This window comes from Hypomesus transpacificus, chromosome 11 (assembly GCF_021917145.1).
Source record: "Hypomesus transpacificus isolate Combined female chromosome 11, fHypTra1, whole genome shotgun sequence".
Lineage (NCBI taxonomy): Eukaryota > Metazoa > Chordata > Actinopteri > Osmeriformes > Osmeridae > Hypomesus > Hypomesus transpacificus.
This window is the reverse complement of record NC_061070.1, coordinates 157,325-181,829: the sequence shown is the minus strand read 5'-3', so window position 1 is coordinate 181,829 and position 24,505 is coordinate 157,325. Positions and strand designations below refer to the sequence as shown.

Here is a 24,505-nt window from a genome sequence, read left to right as displayed (position 1 = left end):
GAAAGTATATACTGATAGTATGTATATGAAGGTATATACTGATAGTATGTATATGAAAGTATATACTGATAGTATGTATATGAAAGTATATACTGATAGTATGTATATGAGAGTATATACTGAAAGAGTATACACTGTCTAAGGAAATCTATACTGAGAGTATATATATATATATATATATATATATATATATATATATATACACACACACACACACAACAGTATCTGGTCAGTATCATGTATAGCTTTGAGAGTGATCCACTGCATGTATGGTGATGGGATCACTAAACGGTGTTTACCTGTAGCTGTTGAGTCCATCCAGACAGAGGCCTTGGTTCAGACACGGAATGGAGGCACATTCGTCGGTGTCAATTTCACAGCGAGTTCCCTCAAATCCTGAAAGATAGATGAGATGGTCACGGATCGGCAGGCCCTCACTACATCCTGTGAGCGGGGGGAGTCTGCAACAAAGGCCCTGGTGAATGCCTTTTTAATGGAACTAGTAGCCCCTGTAGCATATCTCATCTCCCAGCCCTTGGCTGCTCCCTCCAGCTCCTCAGAGAGCTTCTCAGTCTAATAATACTTCAGAGCACTGGACAGATTGGTCTGAGAGTTTGTGGTTCGAGGGGGGAGGGGGGGGGGGGGGGGGGGCTGGAGGGGGCTTGTTAAGTTGGGGTTAGAGGAAGATGCTCAGCCCCTGAGCTCCTCTGCACTCCTTCACTACGGGGGACGGGGGTAAGAAGGGGGCGAGGGGAGGGGGGAGAAGAGAGGGGGGAGGGGGGCGAGGGGAGGAGAGGGGGGCGAGGAGAGGAGGGAGAAGAGAGGGGGGAGGGGGGCGAGGGGAGGAGAGGGGGGCGAGGAGAGGAGGGAGAAGAGAGGGGGGAGGGGGGCGAGGGGAGGAGAGGGGGGCGAGGAGAGGAGGGCCCGCTAAGACGATCAGCATGGATGCTTTGTGGCTCTTGTGAAGGCAGCAGGGGAGCCCTGGAACATTCCGCCTGTCAGAGCGGCGCTGCTTCTGCAGCGCTCCAGGCCCCTGCTGCAGAGAGACCAGACAGACCAGGACCCTGGACAGCTACCATCACGCCGCACTACCAACACTGCAGCCAGCACATTCATACATCACCCTAATGTGACCGGCTTATCTGTAAGACTGCTTGTACTGGAGCCAAGGCAATTCGAATATTGGTTTAACTTATATTAATATGATTAAGTTTAGGATTACGTTTTTTGTTATATGGTTATGTTTTAGAGAACCCATTTTAACAGTCGCCAACACATTTAGAAGAATCAATCTGGCATGTTGATTACCTATTAAATACTTCTAATCTATGAAAAAATCTATTTTTTATTGTTCTGGACATGACATTGCATTCTTTTTGACATGACCCCACTGGGAGCACTAATGTATCTTCTGAAACATGGGGAACATTAACGCCTCGTTCTCTGTAGGAGGAGCCATCTATCTGGGGATGGGCTCCCACCAGCCCGTGGTCCTCTCTCCTTCGTCGGGAAGGCCGAGTGGGCCGAGCGAGTCGAGACACTTCCGCCTCCTCCCCCCGCAGGAACACCTGACACGGGCCAACGGCCGCTTACAAAGGACGTGCGGACTGGGATTGGGGTTCCTGGGCAAGCTCAGTCCACATCACCACAGGCTACGCCCACCAAGTGGGTCAAGCTCCTAGGGGGAGGCGGGGGGAGGAGGTGGGGGGTGGGTGAGAAGGTAAGAAAGGGGGGGGGGAGATATTTAGGGTGCAAGGGGGGAGAAAAGGGAGTGAGTGAGAGAGAGAGAGAGAGAGAGAGAGAGAGAGAGAGAGAGAGAGAGAGAGAGAGAGAGAGAGAGAGAGAGAGAGAGAGAGAGAGAGGGAGGTTGTGTGTGAGTTGTCACAGCCTTTTGTGCCGCGGGAAGTGACAATGAGTGCAGGGATCCATGGGCGCAGGGAGAACACACACTATCTGGTGAATTAGGGGCCAGTGGAGCTTTCCCAGGCCGCCTGTCACTCACACACACACCCAGGCACCGAGGGGACAACTGGGAATGTCAACGCAGTGTAATGCATCTGCTGCCAGAGCACACTGCCACTGCAGGCTGCGCACTCTCGACTGGAGGGAGAGATGGAGATGGAGAGGGAGAGAGAGAGGGAGAGAGAGAGAGACACACAGAAAGAGAGGGAGAGAGGGAGTCAGAAAGAGAGAGACAGAAAAAGTCAGAACGAGAGGGAGGGAGAGAGAGAGAGAGAGGGACACAGAAACAGAGGGAGACAGAAAGAGAGGGAGAGAGGGCGGGATAGAGGGGAAGGGAGAAGAAGAGTGCATAAGAAAGAGAGCAACAGAGAGAGAGACAAAGAGAGATAGAGAAAGAGACAGAGGGAGAGAGAGACAGACAGAGAAAGAGCGAGAGACAGACAGACACAGAGAGAGAGACAGCGAGACAGACGGACAGACAGACAGAGAGTCCCAGACAGTGTTTGTCCTCCGGCGTTCTGTCCATCACTCACTGGGCTGATGATCAGTGTTCCAGTCTCCACAGAGAGGAGCATGGGTAATCCCCAGGACAAATCAGGCTTCCACAGCAAACATGTGATGGACGTTTCAATCAAAACACCCAGGATGTCTGGACTGGGAGAGGGGACAACTGGGCTGTTGGACTGGGTCTGTAGTCGTCGAGCCTGTCACCGTGACACTGTTAACCCAGACAGAGGCTAGCTAGGAACTGCCCTTGATATACAGTGCCCTCCAAAAGTATTGGAACAGTGAGGCGAATTCCTTTATTTTTGCTGTAGACTGAAAACATTTGGGCTTGACATCAAATAATGAACGCGAGACCAGAGATCAACGTTTCAGCTTTTATTTCCAGGTATTTACATCAGGATCTGATGCACAACTAAGAAAATATCACATTTTGTTTGAATCCACCCATTTGTCATGTGAGCAAAAGTATTGGAACAGATATACTTAAAACATATTTAAGTGAATAAGACTTAATATTTAGTTGCAAATCCTTTGCTTTCAATAACTGCAGCAAGTCTGTGACCCATTGACGTCACCAAACTTTTGCATTCTTCCTTTTTGATGCTTTCCCAGGCTTTCACTGCAGCCTCTTTCAGTTGTTGTTTGTTTTGTGGGGTTCCTCCCTTCAGTCTCCTCTTAAGCAGGTAAAATGCATGCTCTATAGGGTTTAAGTCTGGAGATTGACTTGGCCAGTCTAATACCTTCCATTTCTTGCCCCTGATGAACTCCTTTGTTGTTTTGGCAGTGTGTTTTGGGTCGTTATCTTGCTGCATGATGAAGGCTCTGCCAATCAGTTTGGTTGCATCTTTCCTTAAATTGGCAGACAAAATGTTTCTGTAGACTTCCGAGGTCATTTTGCTGCTGCCATCATGTGTTACATCCTCAATGAAGATTAATGAGCCCGTCCCAGAAGAAGCCATGCAAGCCCAAGCCATGACATTACCTCCACCGTGTTTCACAGATGAGCTTGTGTGTTTGGGATCATGAGCAGTTCCTTTCTTTCTCCAAACTTTAGCCTTTCCATCACTTTGGTAAAAGTTAATCTTTGTCTCATCAGTCCATAAAACTTTGTCCCAGAATTTTTGAGGTTCATCTCTGTACTTTTTGGCAATTTCCAGCCTGGCCTTCCTATTCTTCTTGCTAATGAGTGGTTTGCATCTTCTGGTGTAGCCCTTGTACTTTTGTTCATGAAGTCTTCTGTGAACAGTAGATAGTGAAACCTTCACTCCTGCCATCTGGAGGTTGTTGCTGATCTCACTAACAGTTGTTTTAGGGTCTTTCTTTACAGCTCTCACAATGTTTCTGTCATCAACTGCTGATGTTTTCCTTGGTCTACCTGTTCGACGTCTGTTACTTAGTACACCAGTAGTTTTCTTCTTCTTCAGGACATTCCAAATGGTTGTACTGGCTATGGCCAATGTTTCTGCAATGGCTCTGATTGATTTTCCATCTTCTCTAAGACTCACAATTGCTTGTTTTTCACCCAAAGACAGCGCTCTGGTTTTCATGTTGTTTTCACCTCTGAATACAGTCTGCATAGACAAAACCTATCTTACCCAATCTGAACCTGAGTGTAGACATTCAGTGGTATTTATTGATTGAATAATGTATGTAATAGGACACACCTGGGCAACAAAACACACCTGTCAGTCACATGTTCCAATACTTTTGCTCACGTGACAAATGGGTGGGTTCGAACAAAAAGGTGATATTTTCTAATTTGTGCATCAGATCCTGATGTAAATACCTGGAAATAAAAGCTGAAACGTTGATCTCTGGTTTCACATTCATCGTTTGATGTCAAGCCCAAATGTTTTCAGTCTACAGCAAAAATAAAGGAATTGGCCTCACTGTTCCAATACTTTTGGAGGGCACTGTATCTCTGTGACGTCAGCACAGTCGAGCATTCAGGAACTCACGCTCGCAGCTCAATACACATCATATTACACTGTGTGACACATTGCTTTGATTATTCAGGCTGAAAAAACCTGCTGAAAGAGTGGCAGTGTTCAGATATGGAACCCTCTTGACGCTCGCGAGAGAGGCTTTCACGACAGCCAGCGCACCCACACAGCCACAGTAACTGGGCTTTATCAGGTCACTATGGGGAGCACACTGCCGTGGCCTGGGCTAAAGAGCACACTGCTTCATGTATTCACAATGCCAAAGGAGTATTCATGGGCAAGAGTAATGCAGGGTAAGGATTAGCGAGCCACGCACACCTATTTTTAGAAACAACGCGGCTACATGCGCTCAACTCGGAGGATAAAGCCGGCCGCTAATTATCTGCAGTGACTGCGGTCATCAATCTCACTGGTCTCCGACATATGGCTCTATCCTGAAAATATACCTGCTTTTTACCAGGCAAAAAACCCTAAGGCTCAGACGATGTTCACGGTGACTGTTCTTCCTGATTCTTTATCGCTCGGGCTTTGCTAAAGATTACGACCGTAGCTGATACGGGTCGCCATCAAAAGAATTGGTTCACATGCAGCACATGCAAAATGGGTTCAAAATCAAGTTATCAGCATTGCATCAGACGTGATCAAGCCCCGCCTTGACAACCCACTGCTGGTCAGTCACAGGGGCAGGGGGAGGAGTTAGGGGAGGAGTTAGGGGAGGAGGAGGAGTCATCACATGAGCAGGGGGAGGAGTCTCTTGTCCTGAGAGGCAGCAGTAACTGTCAGTCCAATCAGCAGGACGGACTGGGCACAGGTGTGTCCTGTTTGGCACAGGTGTGTCCTGTTTGGCACAGGTGTGTCCAGTTTGGCACAGGTGTGTCCTGTTTGGCACAGGTGTGTCCTGTTTGGCACAGGTGTGTCCCGTTTGGCACAGGTGTGTCCCGTTTGGCACAGGTGTGTCCTGTTTGTCACAGGTGTGTCCTGTTTGTCACAGGTGTGTCCTGTTTGGCACAGGTGTGTCCTGTTTGGCACAGGTGTGTCCTGTTTGTCACAGGTGTGTCCTGTTTGGCACAGGTGTGTCCTGTTTGGCACAGGTGTGTCCTGTTTGGCACAGGTGTGTCCTGTTTGGCACAGGTGTGTCCTGTTTGTATCTGGAGGTTTTGCAGGCATGCACACTTCCTTCAAAAGAGCATTCAATGGTCCAGTCTCTCTCTCAAACACGCACACACATCGTTCATTGTTTCTGTCCAACTGCTTCTAAATTCATGTCAAGCTTATATCTGGTATCTGGTATGGATTGTAGAACAGTATGTGAATGGAGTGTGTGAGCGTTGGCGTGTGACAGCTTGTGGCCAACATCCAGACCTTCAGCAGACGTCCTGCAGCCCCAGGTCCCTGCTGGCCATGGGCCTTTCAATCGTGAGGCCCAGCCGGTTATTAAACCGCACGCATTCAGAGGAAACCCTTTCAGCCGCCTCCTGCAAGGAAACCGGGGGAGATGCGGAGGCGAGGCCGGGAGGTGGAACGGAGGCTGTGCGAGGCTTGTTTTCCCTCTGGCACAACTGGCTGAACAACAGGCTCTCTGACCAACCCAGGTGACCATGTCTGGGCCACTCGCTTCAGCGGGAGCTTTGATTTCCTCCAGGGAGGCGTGGAGTGAGCCAGATCAAAGCCAGAGTGGAGCGTTCCAACGCGGGGTCAGATTCGGTACGCCATGCACTAGATTGAAAACGCCGTGACACAGACGCACAGAAAAACGAGAGGAGATGTTTCAGAAGCAAACCACGCGACAAGGAAATTCATCCTCTCAATGAACTTGTGTGTTTGGCCATGACATGACAAGGGCTGAAGAACTCCTCGTTTTCATGTCGTCACGAACGGGTCTCGCCTCTTCTGCCAAAACACACGAATCCTAATCATAAACGGAGAGCACCCGCGCTCAACAGGGCCATCCTTTGAGCTTTTGCCTTGCAGCAGGCAGTCACACAAACGCATACAGCCACCCTACTCTGTCAAAATATCCCTCGCATTAGAAAGCCCAGTAGTACAAATTGAATTTCAATTGATGTCCTCCATTTACATAAAAATGAAATGGAGTCTCAGGCTTGCCTCAAACAATCAGACTCCCTCCTGCCTCAACCGGGAAGGACAATCATCGTCTAAAACCGCCACAATGCCTATGATAAAATACCTGGCTCAGAAGCACATTATGGTGTTCCTCAGTGAGAAGACATGGGGGCATGTTGCCCTCAATGTCTATTACGCAGGTAGAGTGTGCCTGTTAGATGTTGTGCTAGCATGTAGCGTCTGACATGAGGACTTGTTTGTGTACTGGTGTTCTTGGGATGGGATCTGGGGGTACGAGGGGGGGGGGGGGGGGGGGGTACGGCGGGCAGATAAAGAGGTTTGTTCTCCAGCTGGTCAGGGACCACTCGGGAATGTGGTCGGGAGTGCCGGTTTTTTGCTAAGTGCAAATTGTTTTCTGCATGTGAAAGCGAAGCGGGAACAGCTTCTGGAGTTTTCTTGCAGGAAATCGCCTCCTGCCTGATTCTGTTCTCCAATCCAATATATTAGAGGAGAAATGGATGGTTCTCCACCTAAATACATCCCTCAGGCGCTGAGAGGAGCAGTCGTGTCTGACTGGGTGTACGGGTGGAGACATAATGAGTCAAACACACGTAGCTGTGTTTGATAGCGTGAGGGAGGGTAACATTCTACAACACCTTCCAAGGCTGTGAGCTTTCAGACACAGCTGTATTTCCACACGCGCACAGAGATCCGTAGATCTCTGCGGCTTACCAGAAGTGGCCAGATGTGCAGACATGGTCGCAGCTACTGTACAATAACAATATGGATATGTTTGGATTTGTTTTCCTAGGAAGCCGTGTTGAAGGACCTTGCTTTTAAAAGGGGGCAATGTACAGTCTGAGAGCCAACATCCTGTTGTACACACCAAGTATCTGTCATCTGCTCTATTTCATTCAATTCGAGAATTTGAAAAGAAACAAAAAACGCAGCACAGCTCATTGAAAGTACAAGGAGGCAAATCCTTTCAGGACTGGTTCGCAATTATTTTTTGTATTAGGTTCCGTTGAGAGTCTTAGCACTGTCCTGTTTACCTGGCTTCCACCTCCCACTTCAAAACACACACCACACACACACCACACACACACCACACCACACACACCACACACACTCACAGACACACACCACCACCACCACCACCACACATGCAGGTGGAGGGGAGGAGGAATGGGGGGGGAGAAAAGTGAGGAGGAGAGAGGAGGGAGGGGGTAGAGGTCAGGGGTGAAAGGGTAGAGGGGGGAGAGGAGGGAGGGGGTAGAGGGCAGGGGTGAAAGGGTAGAGGGGGGAGAGAGGAGGCAGGGGGTAGAGGGCAGGGGTGAAAGGGTAGAGGTGGGAGAGGAGGGAGGGGGTAGAGGGCAGTGGTGAAAGGGTAGAGGGGGGAGAGAGGAGGGAGGGGGTAGAGGGCAGGGGTGAAAGGGTAGAGGGGGGAGAGGAGGTATTCCCAGGGAACTGGGGAGGGTTATGACTGTGCCGGAGTAATGTCTGGGAAGAAGAGGGACAGAAACTCCTTCCCGTTCGTCGGAGAAACGCAGGTTTACACCGCTGTGAATCATACTGCTGTAGCATCACTGGTCTACACCGCTGTGAATCATACTGCTGTAGCATCACTGGTCTACACCGCTGTGAATCATACTGCTGTAGCATCACTGGTCTACACCGCTGTGAATCATACTGCTGTAGCATCACTGGTCTACACCGCTGTGAATCATACTGCTGTAGCATCACAGATCCGAACCGCTGTGAATCATACTGCTGTAGCATCACTGGTCTACACCGCTGTGAATCATACTGCTGTAGCATCACTGGTCTACACAGCTGTGAATCATACTGCTGTAGCATCACTGGTCTGAACAGCTGTGAATCATACTTCTGTAGCATCACTGGTCTGAACCGTTGTGAATCATACTGCTGTAGCATCACTGGTCTACACCGCTGTGAATCATACTGCTGTAGCATCACTGGTCTACACCGCTGTGAATCATACTTCTGTAGCATCACTGGTCTACACCGCTGTGAATCACACTTCTGTAGCATCACTAGCGCCGCATGAAGCTTATATAATCACCGAGCGTGTGTTTACAAAGCCAAGCCTTCCTGTGTGGTGGATATGGAGTGAATCACAGAGGAGAGCTTCGTGAGTCAGTGTGTTAGGGGAGAGGAATCCGCTGTACCCACACAGATTCACCTTAATGTATTCAGCAGGAGATGCTAGTGGCTGTTCTCCTCCAGTAGCGAAGTTCTGCTCTATTTATACATTTCACAGCCTTCTCCTTTAATCTGTTCCTCAGCACCGCAACCAGCAATTAGCCTCTCGCACTACGACCTGAGCAACCCTTGGAAGAATAGGAACTGTGGAAGTTCAAGAGTCTCTAATCACTAATATCGTCATGGCAGCCGAGGTGTGACAACACACGTTCACAGCGTTATTATAACAGTCCGAAAGGTCAGGAGGTCTGTCACATTTCCTCTTCGTGTCCTTTTTCTTCTTCCTTTTCTTCTTCTTCTTCTTCTTCTCCTGTCTAAAGCTCTCTGCCAGCGCAGTGTGGGAGGTATCAAGCACGTCAGCCTCATACGGAGAACAAAAGCAGCACAACTCCGTCCGACCCCTCTCCCCGCGAGAATACCTGAGCCTGCCGGGGTGCGTGGTGAAAACGAGTCTGGCGTTATCGAAACACACATCAAAACTCTCTTCGGAAATCAGGTCGTCATGGCGTCGGCTTCCAGCTGAAAAAGACCCCCAAAACCGCAAAGGGAATTGCAATTGCCCGGTGACTCGATAATATCGGTTCTCCCCTCCCTGTGCATGGCTGAGAGAAAGGGGAACAGGCTGGGGGGGTAAGGCGTGGAGGAGGCCCTGGCTTGGCTGGAGGAGCGCTCTGCTGGAGCAGCTCCCAGGCTGACATCAATCAGATGGGTCTGGGTCCTCCTCTGCCGGGCCCTTCTGGACATCGTTTTAGGAAATAGTTGGAACTTGCGTTGTGGCGGGAAATAGCAGGATTTATTTCGGCGAAGAGGAGGGAGGCCGGAGACAGACTGGGATGGAGAGATGGAGGGAGAGGGAGGAGGGGAATAGGAGAGAAAAAGACAGAGATAGAAATCGAAAGAGAAAGAGGGTGAGAGGAAGAGAGAGAGAGAGACAGAGAGGGAGAGAGGAAGAGAGAGAGAGAGAGAGAGAGAGAGAGAGAGAGAGACAGAGACAGAGACGGAGACAGAGACAGAGACAGAGACAGAGACGGAGAGAGGGACTCCACAGGTCGATCAAAGCGGAGCTCCTGCACTGCAGTGCCAAACGAGGACATTTAGGAACAAATACAGCTGCTGAGGTTTAGCACACCGGCTGTAAACACACACACACACACACACACCAACACACGCTCACGCCCACCCTAGCAGCATACCCCAGTTCCACCAAGCGTGGATGGGTGGTGGCCTGCAGCAACACTGACCCCCAGGCAGAGAGCAACATTACCTGGGTTACACTGACTGGGCCCGTAATGACCACAGCTAATGACCCCATCATTCCCCACAGCCTTCTGGACACCCTCTCCTTCCCTCCTTCATCGTCCGGGGTCTGCCCGCTCGTTACTGGGCTTGGATGAATGAGGTAACAGACAGAATGAAGTGCATTGAACATGAGATGGATTGGCCTTCTGTACCGGGCACCGTCCTGTTCCTTACGTTACTTGAAAGGAAATTAAAAGAGATAAATAGAAAACGAATGGCTGGCTCTCAGAATGGCCTGAGGAGGAAGGGAGAGGAAGAGTGTTGTCTGTCTGTGTCCAGACAGGGCTGTGTGTGTGTGTGTGTGTGTGTGTGGGTGTGGGTGTTTGTGGGAATGTTTGTGAGTACATGCATGAGCATGTAGATGTGTATTTGTGTGCATGTGTAAATGAGTGTGTATGTATATAGGTGTGTGTGTGTGTCTACGTGTACGTGTGTGTGAATGCATGTGTGAGACAGTTTGTATACGAGTACATGCCTGTGTATGTAGATGTGTACATGTGTGGATGTGTATATGAGTGAGTGTGTACATGTATGTGTGTGTCTGTGTGTACGTGTGTGTGGGTACATATAGGTGTGTGTGTGTCTGTGTGTACGTGTGTGTGGGTACATATAGGTGTGTGTGTGTCTGTGTGTATTAGGGTGTAACGGTACTGAAGTCCCAGTATGAATCATGGTTTTGGGGTCAGGGTTTGATAAGAGTCCAGCACAGCAGGAAAAAGCAATAAGTCCCAAACACTAGGTTTCCTTTCAGACGACTTCAACACCACAGCCTAAACTATGTCAATCTATTCCCAAAGGTCTTGTCTACACGACTGTAAGAAGAGCCAACATTTTTCATTTGGGACTTCAGAGTTATTTGATCTTATGTCCGATGGGTGCCACTGTAATACATTTCGAGCGTTGACAAACTGCCATTCGCTCTAGTCAGCTTGCCGTGAGCATTTTTCTAACTCCCGGTACAACAGTAGGGGCCGATATGAAAATTGTGCAGCTCTTTACTCATTTCATCTGATCGATCTCATAATCCTTTTCCATAAAGCAGAAATGCCTGGGACTGACTCAAGATCATGGTTCAGTACAAATACATACCGCTACCCCCCTAGCATGCGCATATGTGTGTGCGTATGTGCGTGTGCGTATGCGTGTGCTTGCGTCTCAGGTCTCACCAGCAGGACAGCTGCAGGAGGCCTGTCCGTCGGGGCGTGCCAGGCAGGTTGAGCCGTGCAGGCAGGGCTGGAGGCGCGGGTGGCAGGGGTCCAGGGGCTGGGCGCAGCGTGGGCCCGTGTACAGGGGAGGGCAGCTGCAGGTGAACAGGCCCGGCTCCGGGGACTCGGAGCACGGGGCCCCGTTCAGACACGGCCCTGAGGCGCACTCGTCCACGTCCTCGCCGCAGTCCTCGCCCGTCCAGCCCACGGGGCACACGCACCTTGGGGAGGAGTCAGAGCTCAGACACAGCTGGGGGAGGAGTCAGAGCTCAGACACAGCTGGGGGAGGAGTCAGAGCTCAGACACAGCTGGGGGAGGAGTCAGAGCTCAGACACAGCTGGGGGAGGAGTTAGAGCTCAGACACACAGCTGGGGGAGGGGCCACACCTCAGATACACCTGGGGGAGGAGTCAGAGCTCAGACACAGCTGGGGGCGGGCCCACACCTCAGACACACCCAGCTAAACTTTTGACCTTGTGTCGTGGTAACTCTTGCAACCACTCTGTGGAGAGTACACACATTTCAAAAAATGAAGTTGTACAGACATAGTACGAGTAATACAAATAATAATAATATTAATAATAATGCTCAGTCTAAGCAACAGCTTCATTCAGATACATTTATGTTGCATCCATGTGTCCAGCTCAGTATCTGAAGAACAGGCTTTGTGCTTTACATGTCAGACTTGTTGAATCCCAGAACGTTTCCAAAGTCCAATCAAATCACTTGATTATAATTTGTTTGTTTGAATGGTAGTTACGGACGGACAACGCTAAACTCATCGTAGACTCGGGATGGAGTGGAAAAGCCTAGCGGTTCTCCATCGCCTGGTGGTGGCTGTTGTGTCCGACCCTGGCTCAATGTGGCCTAGGGACATGGTGGCTAGGTGGGGTTCCCCTCGCACTGGCCTCATCCCTGGGAGAGACAGAGACGGGTCCCCCACTGGTGAGCGGGGAGGGTGGGGTCAGTGTACCACCGGACCAAGCAGCAGGGCACCGTACACAGCTGAATCTGGGACACGCAGGGTTAAACCTCAGATAAAGAATTCAATCAATTATGTATGTGTGCCCATGGGTGGGTGGGGTTTATTGGTATGTGTCCGCGTGTATGTTTTTTATTTGTACTGTATGTGTCTGTGTGCGTGTACATGTATTTTTTTTATTTGTCTCTGTGTGTGTGTGTGTGTGTGTGTGTGCGTGTCTGTTTGCGTGTGTGTATGTCTGTGTGTGTGCACGCTGTTTTTGCATCTGCTGTCGAGGAAGCTGAATATTCCACTTGGTGGCAGTGAGTGCCCAGCCCTGCCTTCCTGGACTGCCTCCATCCTCTCCTCCTCCTATCCCCCCCCTCCCTCCTCTAACCTGCGGCTCTGCTCCCCTCCCCCCCCCCCCCCCTCCCTCCCTCCCCCCTCCCCCCTCCCTCCAGAGGGGCCACGTCAGGTGGAGCAGAGGCTTCCTCTCCTGCTCGCGGGGTGAGTCACAGCCCCAGAAGGCTCCTTGCATCCATACATGGAGTCATTTCTTTACCTGCCATCTGCAATTCCTTCTGTCTGCTGTAAGCAGAGTATATAGGAGCTCCAGCTGTGCTGAGACTAAAGATGGGGATCGATGCTGATACACAAACTAAATCCACAACCGCTCACACCTCACGTACACCCACACACACACCCCCCACCGCCTCCACACACACACACACACACACACACACACACACACACATACACCCCCCACCGCCTCCACACACACACACACACACACACACCCCACCGCCTCCACACACACACACACACACACACCCCACCGCCTCCACACACACACACACACACACACACACACACACACACACACCCCACTGCCTCCACACACACACACACACACACATTCATACACCCTTCAACCCCCCCCACACACACACGCGCACCTACACACACACACACACACCCTTCAGCACACCACACAGACCTTCCCCCCCCACACACACACACACCCCCACCTACACACACCCTTCAGCCCCACACCCTCTCCCTCTGGTAGAAGCCAGCTCCTACTTGTATCCGTTGAGGAGGTCGATGCAGGTGGCGTTGTTGAGGCAGGGCAGGGCGGAGCACTCGTCAGTCTCCACGTGGCAGAACTCCCCCTCCCACCCTGGGAGACACACGCAGCGGTACCTCTGGAACACACACGGGGACCCGGTTACCATGGGATACCACAGTGACACCACAGCACCACAGCACACACAAATGCTAAAATGACTAAAATGACTAAATGTAACACTACAACACCGCCACACAACACTACTAAATAATAATAACATATCATAATAACAATAATATAACTATTGTTCTCTCACATATACATTCTTTATTATTATTTAATATTTTCCCACCCCTATGGATCCCTCAATATTTGGACTACATAGACAACGTCTGTGTCAAAATGTTCGTTTTGGTCCTGATTGCGTTGCTTCGATTGGGATTTACGTTCCGTTGCATGATTTAGGCTTGAATTCAGTTTTAGTGGAAAAAAGTGTCTTCTGTGCACCAAGGGACCCCAGTGCTAGCCTAACGTCACAACGTCAGCACACGTCAGAACACGTTAGCAACGCAGAGTTCTAGTATGACAGACAGCGATATCAGCAAGCCTTCATCATTAGTACCGTAGCTAAAAGTCTAGGAAAGTTGAGGCTACTTTTCACTAGGTTCCTACGAACATGTCTTAATCTGCTAGACAAGTGGGTTCCCCTTTGTCCTTTTGGTTAGCAGTCTCACGAGCCCTACTTACTCGGCGTCATGGAGCCGACCAGATAAATACTTATTTAGCACTAGCGTTGCTACCTGCACATACCTACAGCTGACAGCTGTGCTCCGGCAAATTGTAGAGCTAACTACCTACTAGACGTCTGCTGTGTAGGAATCGCAGGAGCTAACCAGTCGAAGGGCATACAAAAAAGCACACTGAGGAATTTCTGGGGAAATTGTGGTGTGCTTTTTTAATTACAACTAGAGAGGTACAATTTCCCCAGAAATTGTTCCTCTCTAGTTGTAATTATTAATCATTATAATGATTATTATTATTATGATTGATTTTATTTGTAATGCACCTTACACTCAAAGAGCAACAAATACTATTATATAAATACAACTAAATAACACAACCTATCCTACTGCCTTGATAATACTGCCATACAACACTATCATTCAACACTACCATCTACAGCTACCATTTACAACACTACAGCTCATTCAAAATGCTGCAGCTAGATTATTAACCAAAACTAAAAGGAGAGAACACATTAGTCCTGTCCTAGCTACTTGACACTGGCTCCCTGCTACCTTCAGAATTGACTTTAAGGTCCTTTTCCTCACATACAAAAGCTCTACACGGACAAGGTTAGCTACATTGCTAACTCTCTTATCTACACACCAGCAAGAACACTGCGATAATCAAATGCAGGCCAATTAGAGGTCACCAGAAGCAGTCATAAGAAGATTGGTGATGCGGCCTTTGTCGATTACGCCAACAAATTACCCATAAAAATTAGGGAAGCAAACACGCTAGACATTAATGACAGCTTAAAACCTACCTTTTTACCATTTAACTAATTGTTATCTCACAACGGTTTTACTACTTTTATTAGTTATATTATTGTTTGCTATTTTAATTATTACTTTTATCACTTATTATTATTGATTCTATGTAAAGCACCTTGAGCTGAAATTCTTGTATGAAATGTGCTATATAAATAAAGTCGTATTAACACTATCATACAACACTATCATATAACAGCACGACATACGACCATGTAATCCTGGTATACACTTCTACCATAAAATATTACAATGTAAAATTACCATGTAATACTACTAAATGACACTATCATATTAAACTACCATTTCATATAAGTATTATATTGTATGTATATGGCAGTTTTGTATGGTAATAGTAAACGTATATGTTTTAAAACTATAAACTACCTTATAACACAATGTAAAACTACCATACAACACTACGGTATTACGTTACTATTTCCAACAATATACTGTTTAATAGAGTATCCATCAGGTGTAATAAGGTTGTGACATTTATATAACTCTCTCATCCTATTCATTGTTCCAGCAATCCACCAACATGTGTAACATTTGATGTGTCATGTGCATAAAGGGCCACGTCAGTCTCCTGCTCGCTGCTCCTCCTCTCCACCCCCGTCCACCCCTGGCCCTCAGCACACTTCACTGTGGTTAATGATATGCATGTGAATGTTTGAAACACAGCTTTGGCACAACCACCCACTCCGATAGAGACCTAGCCTGTGAAAATGTGTTTAAGCTGTGGAAGAGTCACGCTTGTCTTCCAATGTGCTGCTTTCTGCTCCACAGATGCAGTGTTCTGCCCGCCCACCACTCTCCTAGAGAATATGCATGCTTGCCTTCAAAGTACCAAAGGCTGCTTGGTCCTTGGCACGCATATGTTACCCCTCTATATGCAAATGATTTTAAATTATTGTAAAAATCCCCCCCCCCCAAAAAAAAACAAACATCAACAAGCGTTATGCAAAACCTTTGTCAGGAAAACACTTTGCTGTAACAGAGAGTTGAGACTGGAGATCTTGGGAGGACGTGAACAACCCACAATCATTTGCATGTTTAAAAACCTCCTGAGCCAAATCTGGGTGGAATTTCACAGCCAAAAGTTATTCTTTTTTCTTTCCTGCCCCCTAGCTCTCCTCCTCTTCCTCCTCCTCCACCCTTTCCTCCTCCACCCTCTCCACCTCCCCCCTCATTTAGTCTGTGGGATGCATGTCCTCCAGTTCATCATTAAAATCTTCATTATGATAATTAATCATGGACGAGAGAGATGAATGGTTTGTTGTCTATTAGTTTGCCCGGCACAGGTTTAATTTAACGTTTGCTTTGCATACAGAACAAGACAGGTCACATGGTCAAGGGGGATCTGGGATAGCGTTTCTCCACTAATCAGTCAAGGTTTTCAGTAAAAGTTCTGACTGCTGGCTGCCTGGAACATGCTAATCTGTATATCATACATCGGAGGGAGACCGATTCAACTCTGTCTGATATCATTCTTTACAGCGACAGGGTTTATTCATATTAGAGGAAAGAGAAGAGGAGAACAGGAGAGCAGAGAGAAAAAACTAAACTAAAGTCATCTTGTGATAAATTAGATGCCTCCAGGAGCCTTGGATTCCTCACCTCTGGCTGTGGAGAATATAATCTCATTTTTGGTGCTAAATCACCTTCGGGGACCGCAATTCTCCTCAATAACACTCAGCTCTGTGGGATACTTTGTTCACAGAAAGAGGGAGGAAGGAGAGAGAGAGGACAGAGAGAGGGAGGAGAGAGAGAGGACAGAGAAAAAGGGAGGAGAGAGAGAGAGGACAGAGAGAGGGAGGAAAGAAGGAGAGAGGACAGAGAGAGGGGGGGAGAAAGAGGGAGGAGAGAAGGAGAGAGAGAGGACAGAGAGAGGGAGGAGAGAGAGAGAGGACAGAGGGAGAGGGAGGAGAGAGAGAACAGAGAGGGGGGAGAGAGAGAGAGGACAAAGAGCAAGGGAGGAGAGAGATAGCGGAGAGATGGAGAGAGAAGGAGAAAGTGAAAAACAGCCTAGAAAACCAAACTGTGAAAAGGCTCCAGAACCTGCCGCTTATTTGAATAATGAGATGAAAACAAAACACACTGACACACAAACACCCCCCCCCCCCCCCACCCACACACACAAACACCCACACAAAACACACAAAAACACCCACACACCCAACCCGCCCACCCACCCACACACACACACCCCCCACCCACCCACACACACAAACACCCCCCTCACAAACACCCCCCCCTCCCCCCCCCTCACTGACACACACACATATTCACTGATACACTATGCTAAAAGGAGAGGAACAACCTCACTCAAACATTAATTTACATGTGAAAATATTTGGACACCTCATGACATTTTTTTTAAGAAATATGTGCATATCAATATTTGATAATCTTTTAAACAAGTTCTATAGATAAAGATGACATAATTGCTGAAGTGTTAACCAAGACATATGTTTTTTTTTTTTTACATTATAAAGAGGCCAATTCCTACTGAAAAGCCAGGCCATGCAGCAGGAGCCCCAAACAGGCCGTGCAGCAGGAGCCCCAAACAGGCCGTGCAGCAGGAGCCCCAAACAGGCCGTGCAGCAGGAGCCCCAAACAGACCGTGCAGCAGCAGCCCCAAACAGGCCGTGCAGCAGCAGCCCCAAACAGACCGTGCAGCAGGAGCCCAAACAGACCGTGCAGCAGGAGCCCAAACAGGCCGTGCAGCAGCAGCCCAAACAGACCGTGCAGCAGGAGCCCAAAGAGGCCGTGCAGCAGCAGCCCAAACAGACCGTGCAGCAGCAGCCCCAAACAGGCCGTGCAGCAGCAGCCCCAAACAGGCCGTGCAGCAGCAGCCCAAACAGGCCGTGCAGCAGCAGCCCAAACAGACCGTGCAGCAGGAGCCCAAACAGGCCGTGCAGCAGCAGCCCAAACAGACCGTGCAGCAGGAGCCCAAACAGACCGTGCAGCAGGAGCCCAAACAGACCGTGCAGCAGGAGCCCAAACAGACCGTGCAGCAGCAGCCCCAAACAGACCGTGCAGCAGGAGCCCAAACAGACCGTGCAGCAGGAGCCCAAACAGGCCGTGCAGCAGCAGCCCAAACAGACCGTGCAGCAGGAGCCCAAACAGACCGTGCAGCAGGAGCCCAAACAGACCGTGCAGCAGGAGCCCAAACAGACCGTGCAGCAGCAGCCCCAAACAGACCGTGCAGCAGGAGCCCAAACAGACCGTGCAGCAGGAGCCCAAACAGGCCGTGCAGCAGCAGCCCCAAACAGGCCGTGCAGCAGGAGCCCAAACAGGCCGTGCAGCAGGAGCCCCAAACATCACACTGCCACCCTCATGCTTCACAGCTGGTCTATCTAAAATGTCATCATGTCTCTCATGTTTCTCCCCCTGCTCTGAAGTGAAGGGTATCCTCTGGTTCCCAGCTTGGAGAAGGCCTGTCTTTACACTGTTCAACACACAGCAACACACAGGCCTACACACCTAGCAAAACACCGAAACGCAAACATACCGCAGCACACGCACGCCCACCCCCCCCAGAGCCGTGCTGCTGCTGCCGGCCCTTCACATCACCCTATGGTGAGGGCTGCCCCAGGACAGGCCCCTCAAACTGAACTGAGATGATACAACATGATAACGGGAGGGAGGGAGGGCGGGAGAGGAGAGAAAGGGAAAACAGAGAGAGAGAGAGAGAGAGAGAGAGAGAGAGAGAGAGGGAGCAAAAGAGAGAGCAAAAGAGAGAGAGACCAAGGATACAAGGAAACTGCTATGCCAAAATACTTATATCTCCAGTAAAAATGAGTGGCATATTTCAGGGCATTGGGCCGTGTTCCTACATCCCATCAGGACTCAAATGTCTCTATAAGTTATTCATGTGCTGGGAATTAGCCGTGTTCAATTGTAAAACAGTAGAGTGAGATGCCAACCACCGCTCAACCCAACACTGGTCAATGACTCATGCATCAAAAGATACTGATCACTCCGTTCACATCTCTAATATTTAAGATCAAACATGAAACATTAAAACCTCATGCATCCTAAGACAACAGCCAGGCCATCAGGCAGACTTGAGCTTGACCTACTTTGTCCTTAAAGCACCCGTGATGGTATATTCTGCATCGTATGCTTTCAAGGTTTCCTCCTTCCTGATGCTCTGCTACTGAAATATAATCATCCCTGATGCTCTGCTACTGAAATATAATGATCCATGATGCTCTGCTACTGAAATATAATCAAAAGGGCATTGATGTGGCTTGATGGTGGCATATTCCACAGATGAGAACAATGTCACATTATAGTGCCAACACATGATAGATAAATGACAGGAAAGAAGCAAAGATAAGAGTTCTTCAAGCTAAAAGCATGACACTGCTCTGTCACTCTGTGGCGTGTGGTTCCGTGACGTTCCAGAACAGCCCAGTGTTTTCAGGAGAGCGTCGCTGTTTCCAATCGCATCACTCGGTAGCCCCCTTTTCAGCTCTTTGTACTCATTTCTAAATCATTCATCCTCTTGATGCAGATTTTGATGTTCTACTTCTTTAAACATGTCATGTCCCTGTTGATGTTCTGTATTCATGTATGGTTCAGTGGTCCAGATCTACTGCAGTCAGGGGCCTCCAGAGAATATCAAAGAGACTTCCGTCAATAAATAGGAGTATATACAACCAAATTAATTAATAAATGACTACATGAATGAGTATTGTCACACTAGCCTTGATAACTCACTTTCAGTAGATGGCATTCTCACAATATACCCACAAACGCCACAATACAGTCAGGCATCTACCTTTCTGTAGGTCTCTGGTCACTAATAGCCAAGGAAATGGATTCCTTTCCATCTCCATTTAAACCTCAGACAGGGTGTGAATTATTCATTGGATTTCAATAAACTGCTCCTTTCCTCCCTGAACATGGGTATGAATCCTGAGACCTTGTTTATAATGTGGACACATGTGGGATAAGAATGTGGAGATGGAGAAGGAGAGGGGGGGAGGGAGAGACAGAGAGAGAGACAGAGAGAAAGACAGACAGAGACAGAGAGAGATAGAGTCAGAGAGAGACAGAGACAGAGACAGAGACAGAGACAGAGAGAGAGAGAGAGAGAGAGAGAGAGAGAGAGAGAGAGAGAGAGAGAGAACAAAACGGAAAGAAGGGAGGAGAGGAGGAGAGAACAGAGTGCTGACCGAACAGTGGAAGAAAAGAGGAGAGGAGAGGATGAAGGAAGATGAATATCGTTCTGCTGTTAAACCAGGAGACGTCGGCCATATTGAGCAGGAGCAGGCCGTATGCTGCTCCTGGGTTCTGCAAAGGCTGTGACACGACTCACGCAGCAGAGATGGGGAGGGACAGCTCATTACAGGGGGGATTTGTGTTGAAGTGTTTTGTACACTGAAACAGTGCTACTCAAAACAACCATTAACATTATTCAAATGGTAGAATTTCAGGGATTGAAGTCTTTGTATGCATACGCAATCCCTGGCCTTTACAGTGTGTTATCTACACAGCTACATTCTTACAGTAGGCCAGAACAGAATGTGGTGATATAAAGACTGGATGACAACGCGTTCCATCTCACTTAGACTGTGTGGCTCGTCTGTCTGCTTGCATTACGTTACAAGACTGGTATCCAAAGCAACAACTGCATGTCGAGAAGACAGCAGAACACCATGGATCAGAAGTGCATCGCTCTAACATGATATATGTGGTCACTTACCAAGTGCAGGTCCAGACAAGTGGAGTTGTTGGAGCACATGTTATTGACACAGTCATCAATGTCCTGCTCACATGCCACGCCGGCGTAACCTGGGTTACACAGGCAGTAGAACCCGTCCACCACTGTAACGGAAACGACATGTCAATAACCAGAAACACCACACGCATCAGAAACACCCAAAACATCAGAAACAACACAAACATCAGAGCCATCAAAAACACCACAAACAACACTGCAGAGAAAACACCTCTTCTGGATGCCTGTGTTGTAGATGTCTTGTAGACTCTAACATTAGATAACCATTTCATACTCATCAAATATTTAACTCCTTAACGAACCCCCAGCCTGCTCAGAGCAGTACATCTATTTGTTTAGCAGACGCTTTTATCCAAACTGAAGTACAAAAATGCAGTTGTTTTGAATCAGCAAAGAGGAGATGTAGAGGATACTATCCTGATAAACCTTGGTAGTTTACCAAACCTTGGTAGTTTTACCACATAAAGAAAATCCAGAGTGGATTACTCAAACAATGTTTTTTACTTTTTCGGAATAGGCAGTGCCTGATAGTTTATCCATGTAACCAGGCAGGAGGGGGAGATGTGGAACAATGAATTTTAACACAATTACTGTCTTGCTTGGCTACAACTGTACATCCCAGAATATAAACACTGAAAACCAGGATAGAAACACAGCAGTTCATGTAACCCCTGGCTAGAAACACACACACATTACACTTCCTACACTGCACTTCCAAGAACCAGGACAGAAACACTGCACTTCTAAAAACCAGGATGGAAACACTGCATTTCCTAAAAACCTGGATAGAAACACTGCACTTCCTGAAAAACTGGATGGAAACATATTTAACATCCTGGATGGAAGCACTTCCTGGATCCCTGGATGTTGTTGACATCATCCAATGAGAAGTGTCTATGATAACCTGCAGGAGAGATCAGAGACAGTAAGAATGGCCTGTGCTCGTGTCTGTCTGTATAGACATGACTAATAAAATGCCTGATGTATTGTAAACAGTGCAGTGAGTCAAGGAAGCCGTAGCTAAATCTATGTGACAGATAACCCCACTCTCATCAATCTGGAGGAGTTTAAGACCCTAAGCATGTTTAAATAAACCTGTCTGCTCTTCAGAACCTCTCCATCCTGTTTACTCATCCCCCCTCTCCCCTCCTTCCTCTCTCCTCCAGTCCTCCCTTATTCCTTAACCTTTCTCTTTCTCTATCTCCCCCCAGCTCTCAATCTCTCGCTATCCATCTCCTCCCTTTCTCTCCGTTCTTCCCTCCGTCCATCTTTCTCTCCTCCATCTCTTCATTTACCACTTACCATTTATCTCTCTGGCTCTTTCTCTACCCCCTTCGCCCCCTCTCCCTCTAACCCATTAGTCGTTTTCCCCTCAGGTGTACTGCAGCCCTGGGTACAAGCAAAGGAGAACGCAAGAGGGGACATTTTTTATTTAGATGTTAAAAACGTGCCGATCTGTGCCGACTGAAGTCAGGATGTCTCCCTGGGCTGAGAGCCCGGTGCAGCCTGTCTTTAATCAGGGCGGTGTGTTAAAGAGGGGGTCCCTCCTCTGCCTTCCACAACACAACAGCAGCACGCATACGGCTGGATACTGCTGAGGTAATTGCAACTCTCTACAGGAGTGAATTTATTACAACCCCAGTCAGAGTCCCTGGATTCTTCATTATCCCCGAGATTTACCACGTAATCTATGCTGTCACTCTCTCTTGGTGCGTGTTCCTGCTATTACTCTCATTAAATGCTTTAGGTCCTGGGTGGCAGTGGCATTATTCATCCTCGCCGGTGCACGGGGTTAGGCACAGCTCTGACTGGCTGGCTGGCTGGCTGGCTGGGCAGGAAGGATGACTGACTGGCTGGCTGGCTGATTGGTTGGCTAGGTCTGGCTGGTTCATTAGATTGATTGGTAGATGGATAGCTGTCTGACAGGGTGGGTTGTTGGTTGGTTGGCAGGATGAACGGATCGTCGGCTGGCTAGGTAGAGAGTTGGCTGGCTGGCAGTTTACTGGCTGGGTGGCTCGGGTAGCTGGCAAGCTGACTCGCTGATTGACTGTGTGGGCAGCTGGCTGGCTGACTGACTGGGTGGTTGGTTGGCTGGCTAGTTGGTTGAGTGGGAGGCTGAGTGGGAGCTGAGGGCCTGGTTGTTTGGTGGGGTAGATGGTTAGGTGGCTGGGTACCTGGATGGTTGGCTAGGTAGCTAGCTGGTTGGCTGACTGGATAGCTAGCTAGCTGGCTGGCTGACTGGATAGCTAGCTGGCTGGCTGACTGGATAGCTGGCTGGCTGGCTGACTGGATAGCTGGCTGGGTTGTTGTGTGGCTGGATAGTTGACTGGCTGGTTGTCTGACTTGATGACTGGCTGGCTGGCTCGGTGGTTTTGTAAATTCATGTTTTTGCTTCCTTCTCATGTTTTCTCTACTGGGTGTGAGCCAGAATCCAATTTAACAAGTGGAGATGATGTGGCTGTCTGTTCCCTCAGTGGGAACTCCTTGGAGGAAGTGTGTTCTTCTGCAGGACAGAGCCTCCTTTCAGGAGGGAAGCGCCTGTCTCTTTCAATCCTGTTGAATGGAAAAACGTCCTCCTGAGACACGGCAGGCACACTGTCCCTGTCCCCTAAACTCTGCCATTCAGAGCTGAACAAGGAGCTACAGAAGCAAGGGGCCATTGTTCAGCTAGTTCTGATAAAAAATAAATAAAACAAATCGTTAAAGACCTACATTTCTCCTGACAATCAATCTTGAATCATTTAGCAGTCTTTGTCCTCACTGAACCTTAACCTCTCGTCCTAAAATGATCTATGAGCTTCTTAATCATTGATGCTAGAGTTGACACACATTAGGAACACAAGTAAAAAATGAACTCAAAGGACAAACAGTTTTCTGCTCGGAGCTTTGATTGTATTAACTGTATCATTCATCACCCATATTCAAATGACAACACAGCATTGGTGCTTAATTGATCTTCTCTCATGGTCGGGAGGATGAACTCATCCAGGCCGTGCTCGGAGCAGACATCAGCTCTGGACTTCACAGGGAATAACTCCACTCTCATAACGCTGTTGATTAGCTGCCATGGCAACCCAGCGGAACATTACCTGTCACATTGCAAGTGAGCCAAAACGATGGTGACGTCTATGGAGAGATGCACATGGTGATGGGTCAGATGTGTGCGTGATCCCTCTCTCCCTTTTCAAATCTCTCTCGTCTTCTCACCTGCTACCCCTCCTTCCCTTTCGGTTTCCCTCTCCCTTTCCTCTTTCTCTCTCCACCTCCACCCTCTCTCTCTCTGTGTGCAGTTCTCTCTCCACCTCCACCCTCTCTCTCTCTGTGCAGTTCTCTCTCCACCTCCACCCTCTCTCTCTCTCTGTGCAGTTCTCTCTCCATATCCACCCTCTCTCTCTCTGTGCAGTTCTCTCTCCACCTCCACCCTCTCTCTCTCTGTGCAGTTCTCTCTCCACCTCCACCCTCTCTCTCTCTGTGCAGTTCTCTCTCCACCTCCACCCTCTCTCTCTCTCTCTGTGCAGTTCTCTCTCCACATCCACCCTCTCTCTCTCTGTGCAGTTCTCTCTCCACCTCCACCCTCTCTCTCTCTGTGCAGTTCTCTCTCCAACTCCACCCTCTCTCTCTCTCTGTGCAGTTCTCTCTCCACCTCCACCCTCTCTCTCTCTGTGCAGTTCTCTCTCCACCTCCACCCTCTCTCTCTCTCTCTCTCTCTCTGTGCAGTTCTCTCTCCACCTACACCCTCTCTCTCTCTGTGCAGTTCTCTCTCCACCTCCACCTCTCTCTCTCTCTGTGCAGTTCTCTCTCCACCTCCACCTACACCCTCTCTCTCTCTGTGCAGTTCTCTCTCCACCTCCACCCTCTCTCTCTCTGTGCAGTTCTCTCTCCACCTCCACCTACACCCTCTCTCTCTCTGTGCAGTTCTCTCTCCACCTACACCCTCTCTCTCTCTGTGCAGTTCTCTCTCCACC

At 48.8% G+C, this 24,505-nt stretch overlaps 1 protein-coding gene across 1 annotated transcript in view; it reads right to left on the bottom strand.

Moving 5' to 3' along the window:
- eys (eyes shut homolog) overlaps window positions 1-24,505 on the bottom strand; it is a 165,100-nt gene that overhangs the window by 95,707 nt on the left and 44,888 nt on the right. Inside the window, exons 21-24 of the mRNA XM_047029299.1 lie at window positions 20,505-20,626; window positions 13,247-13,368; window positions 11,165-11,424; window positions 300-396 (exon numbers count right to left, since the gene is read on the bottom strand). Coding sequence (XP_046885255.1) covers window positions 300-396; window positions 11,165-11,424; window positions 13,247-13,368; window positions 20,505-20,626 — 601 coding nt within the window. The remainder of the gene's footprint in view (window positions 1-299; window positions 397-11,164; window positions 11,425-13,246; window positions 13,369-20,504; window positions 20,627-24,505) is intronic.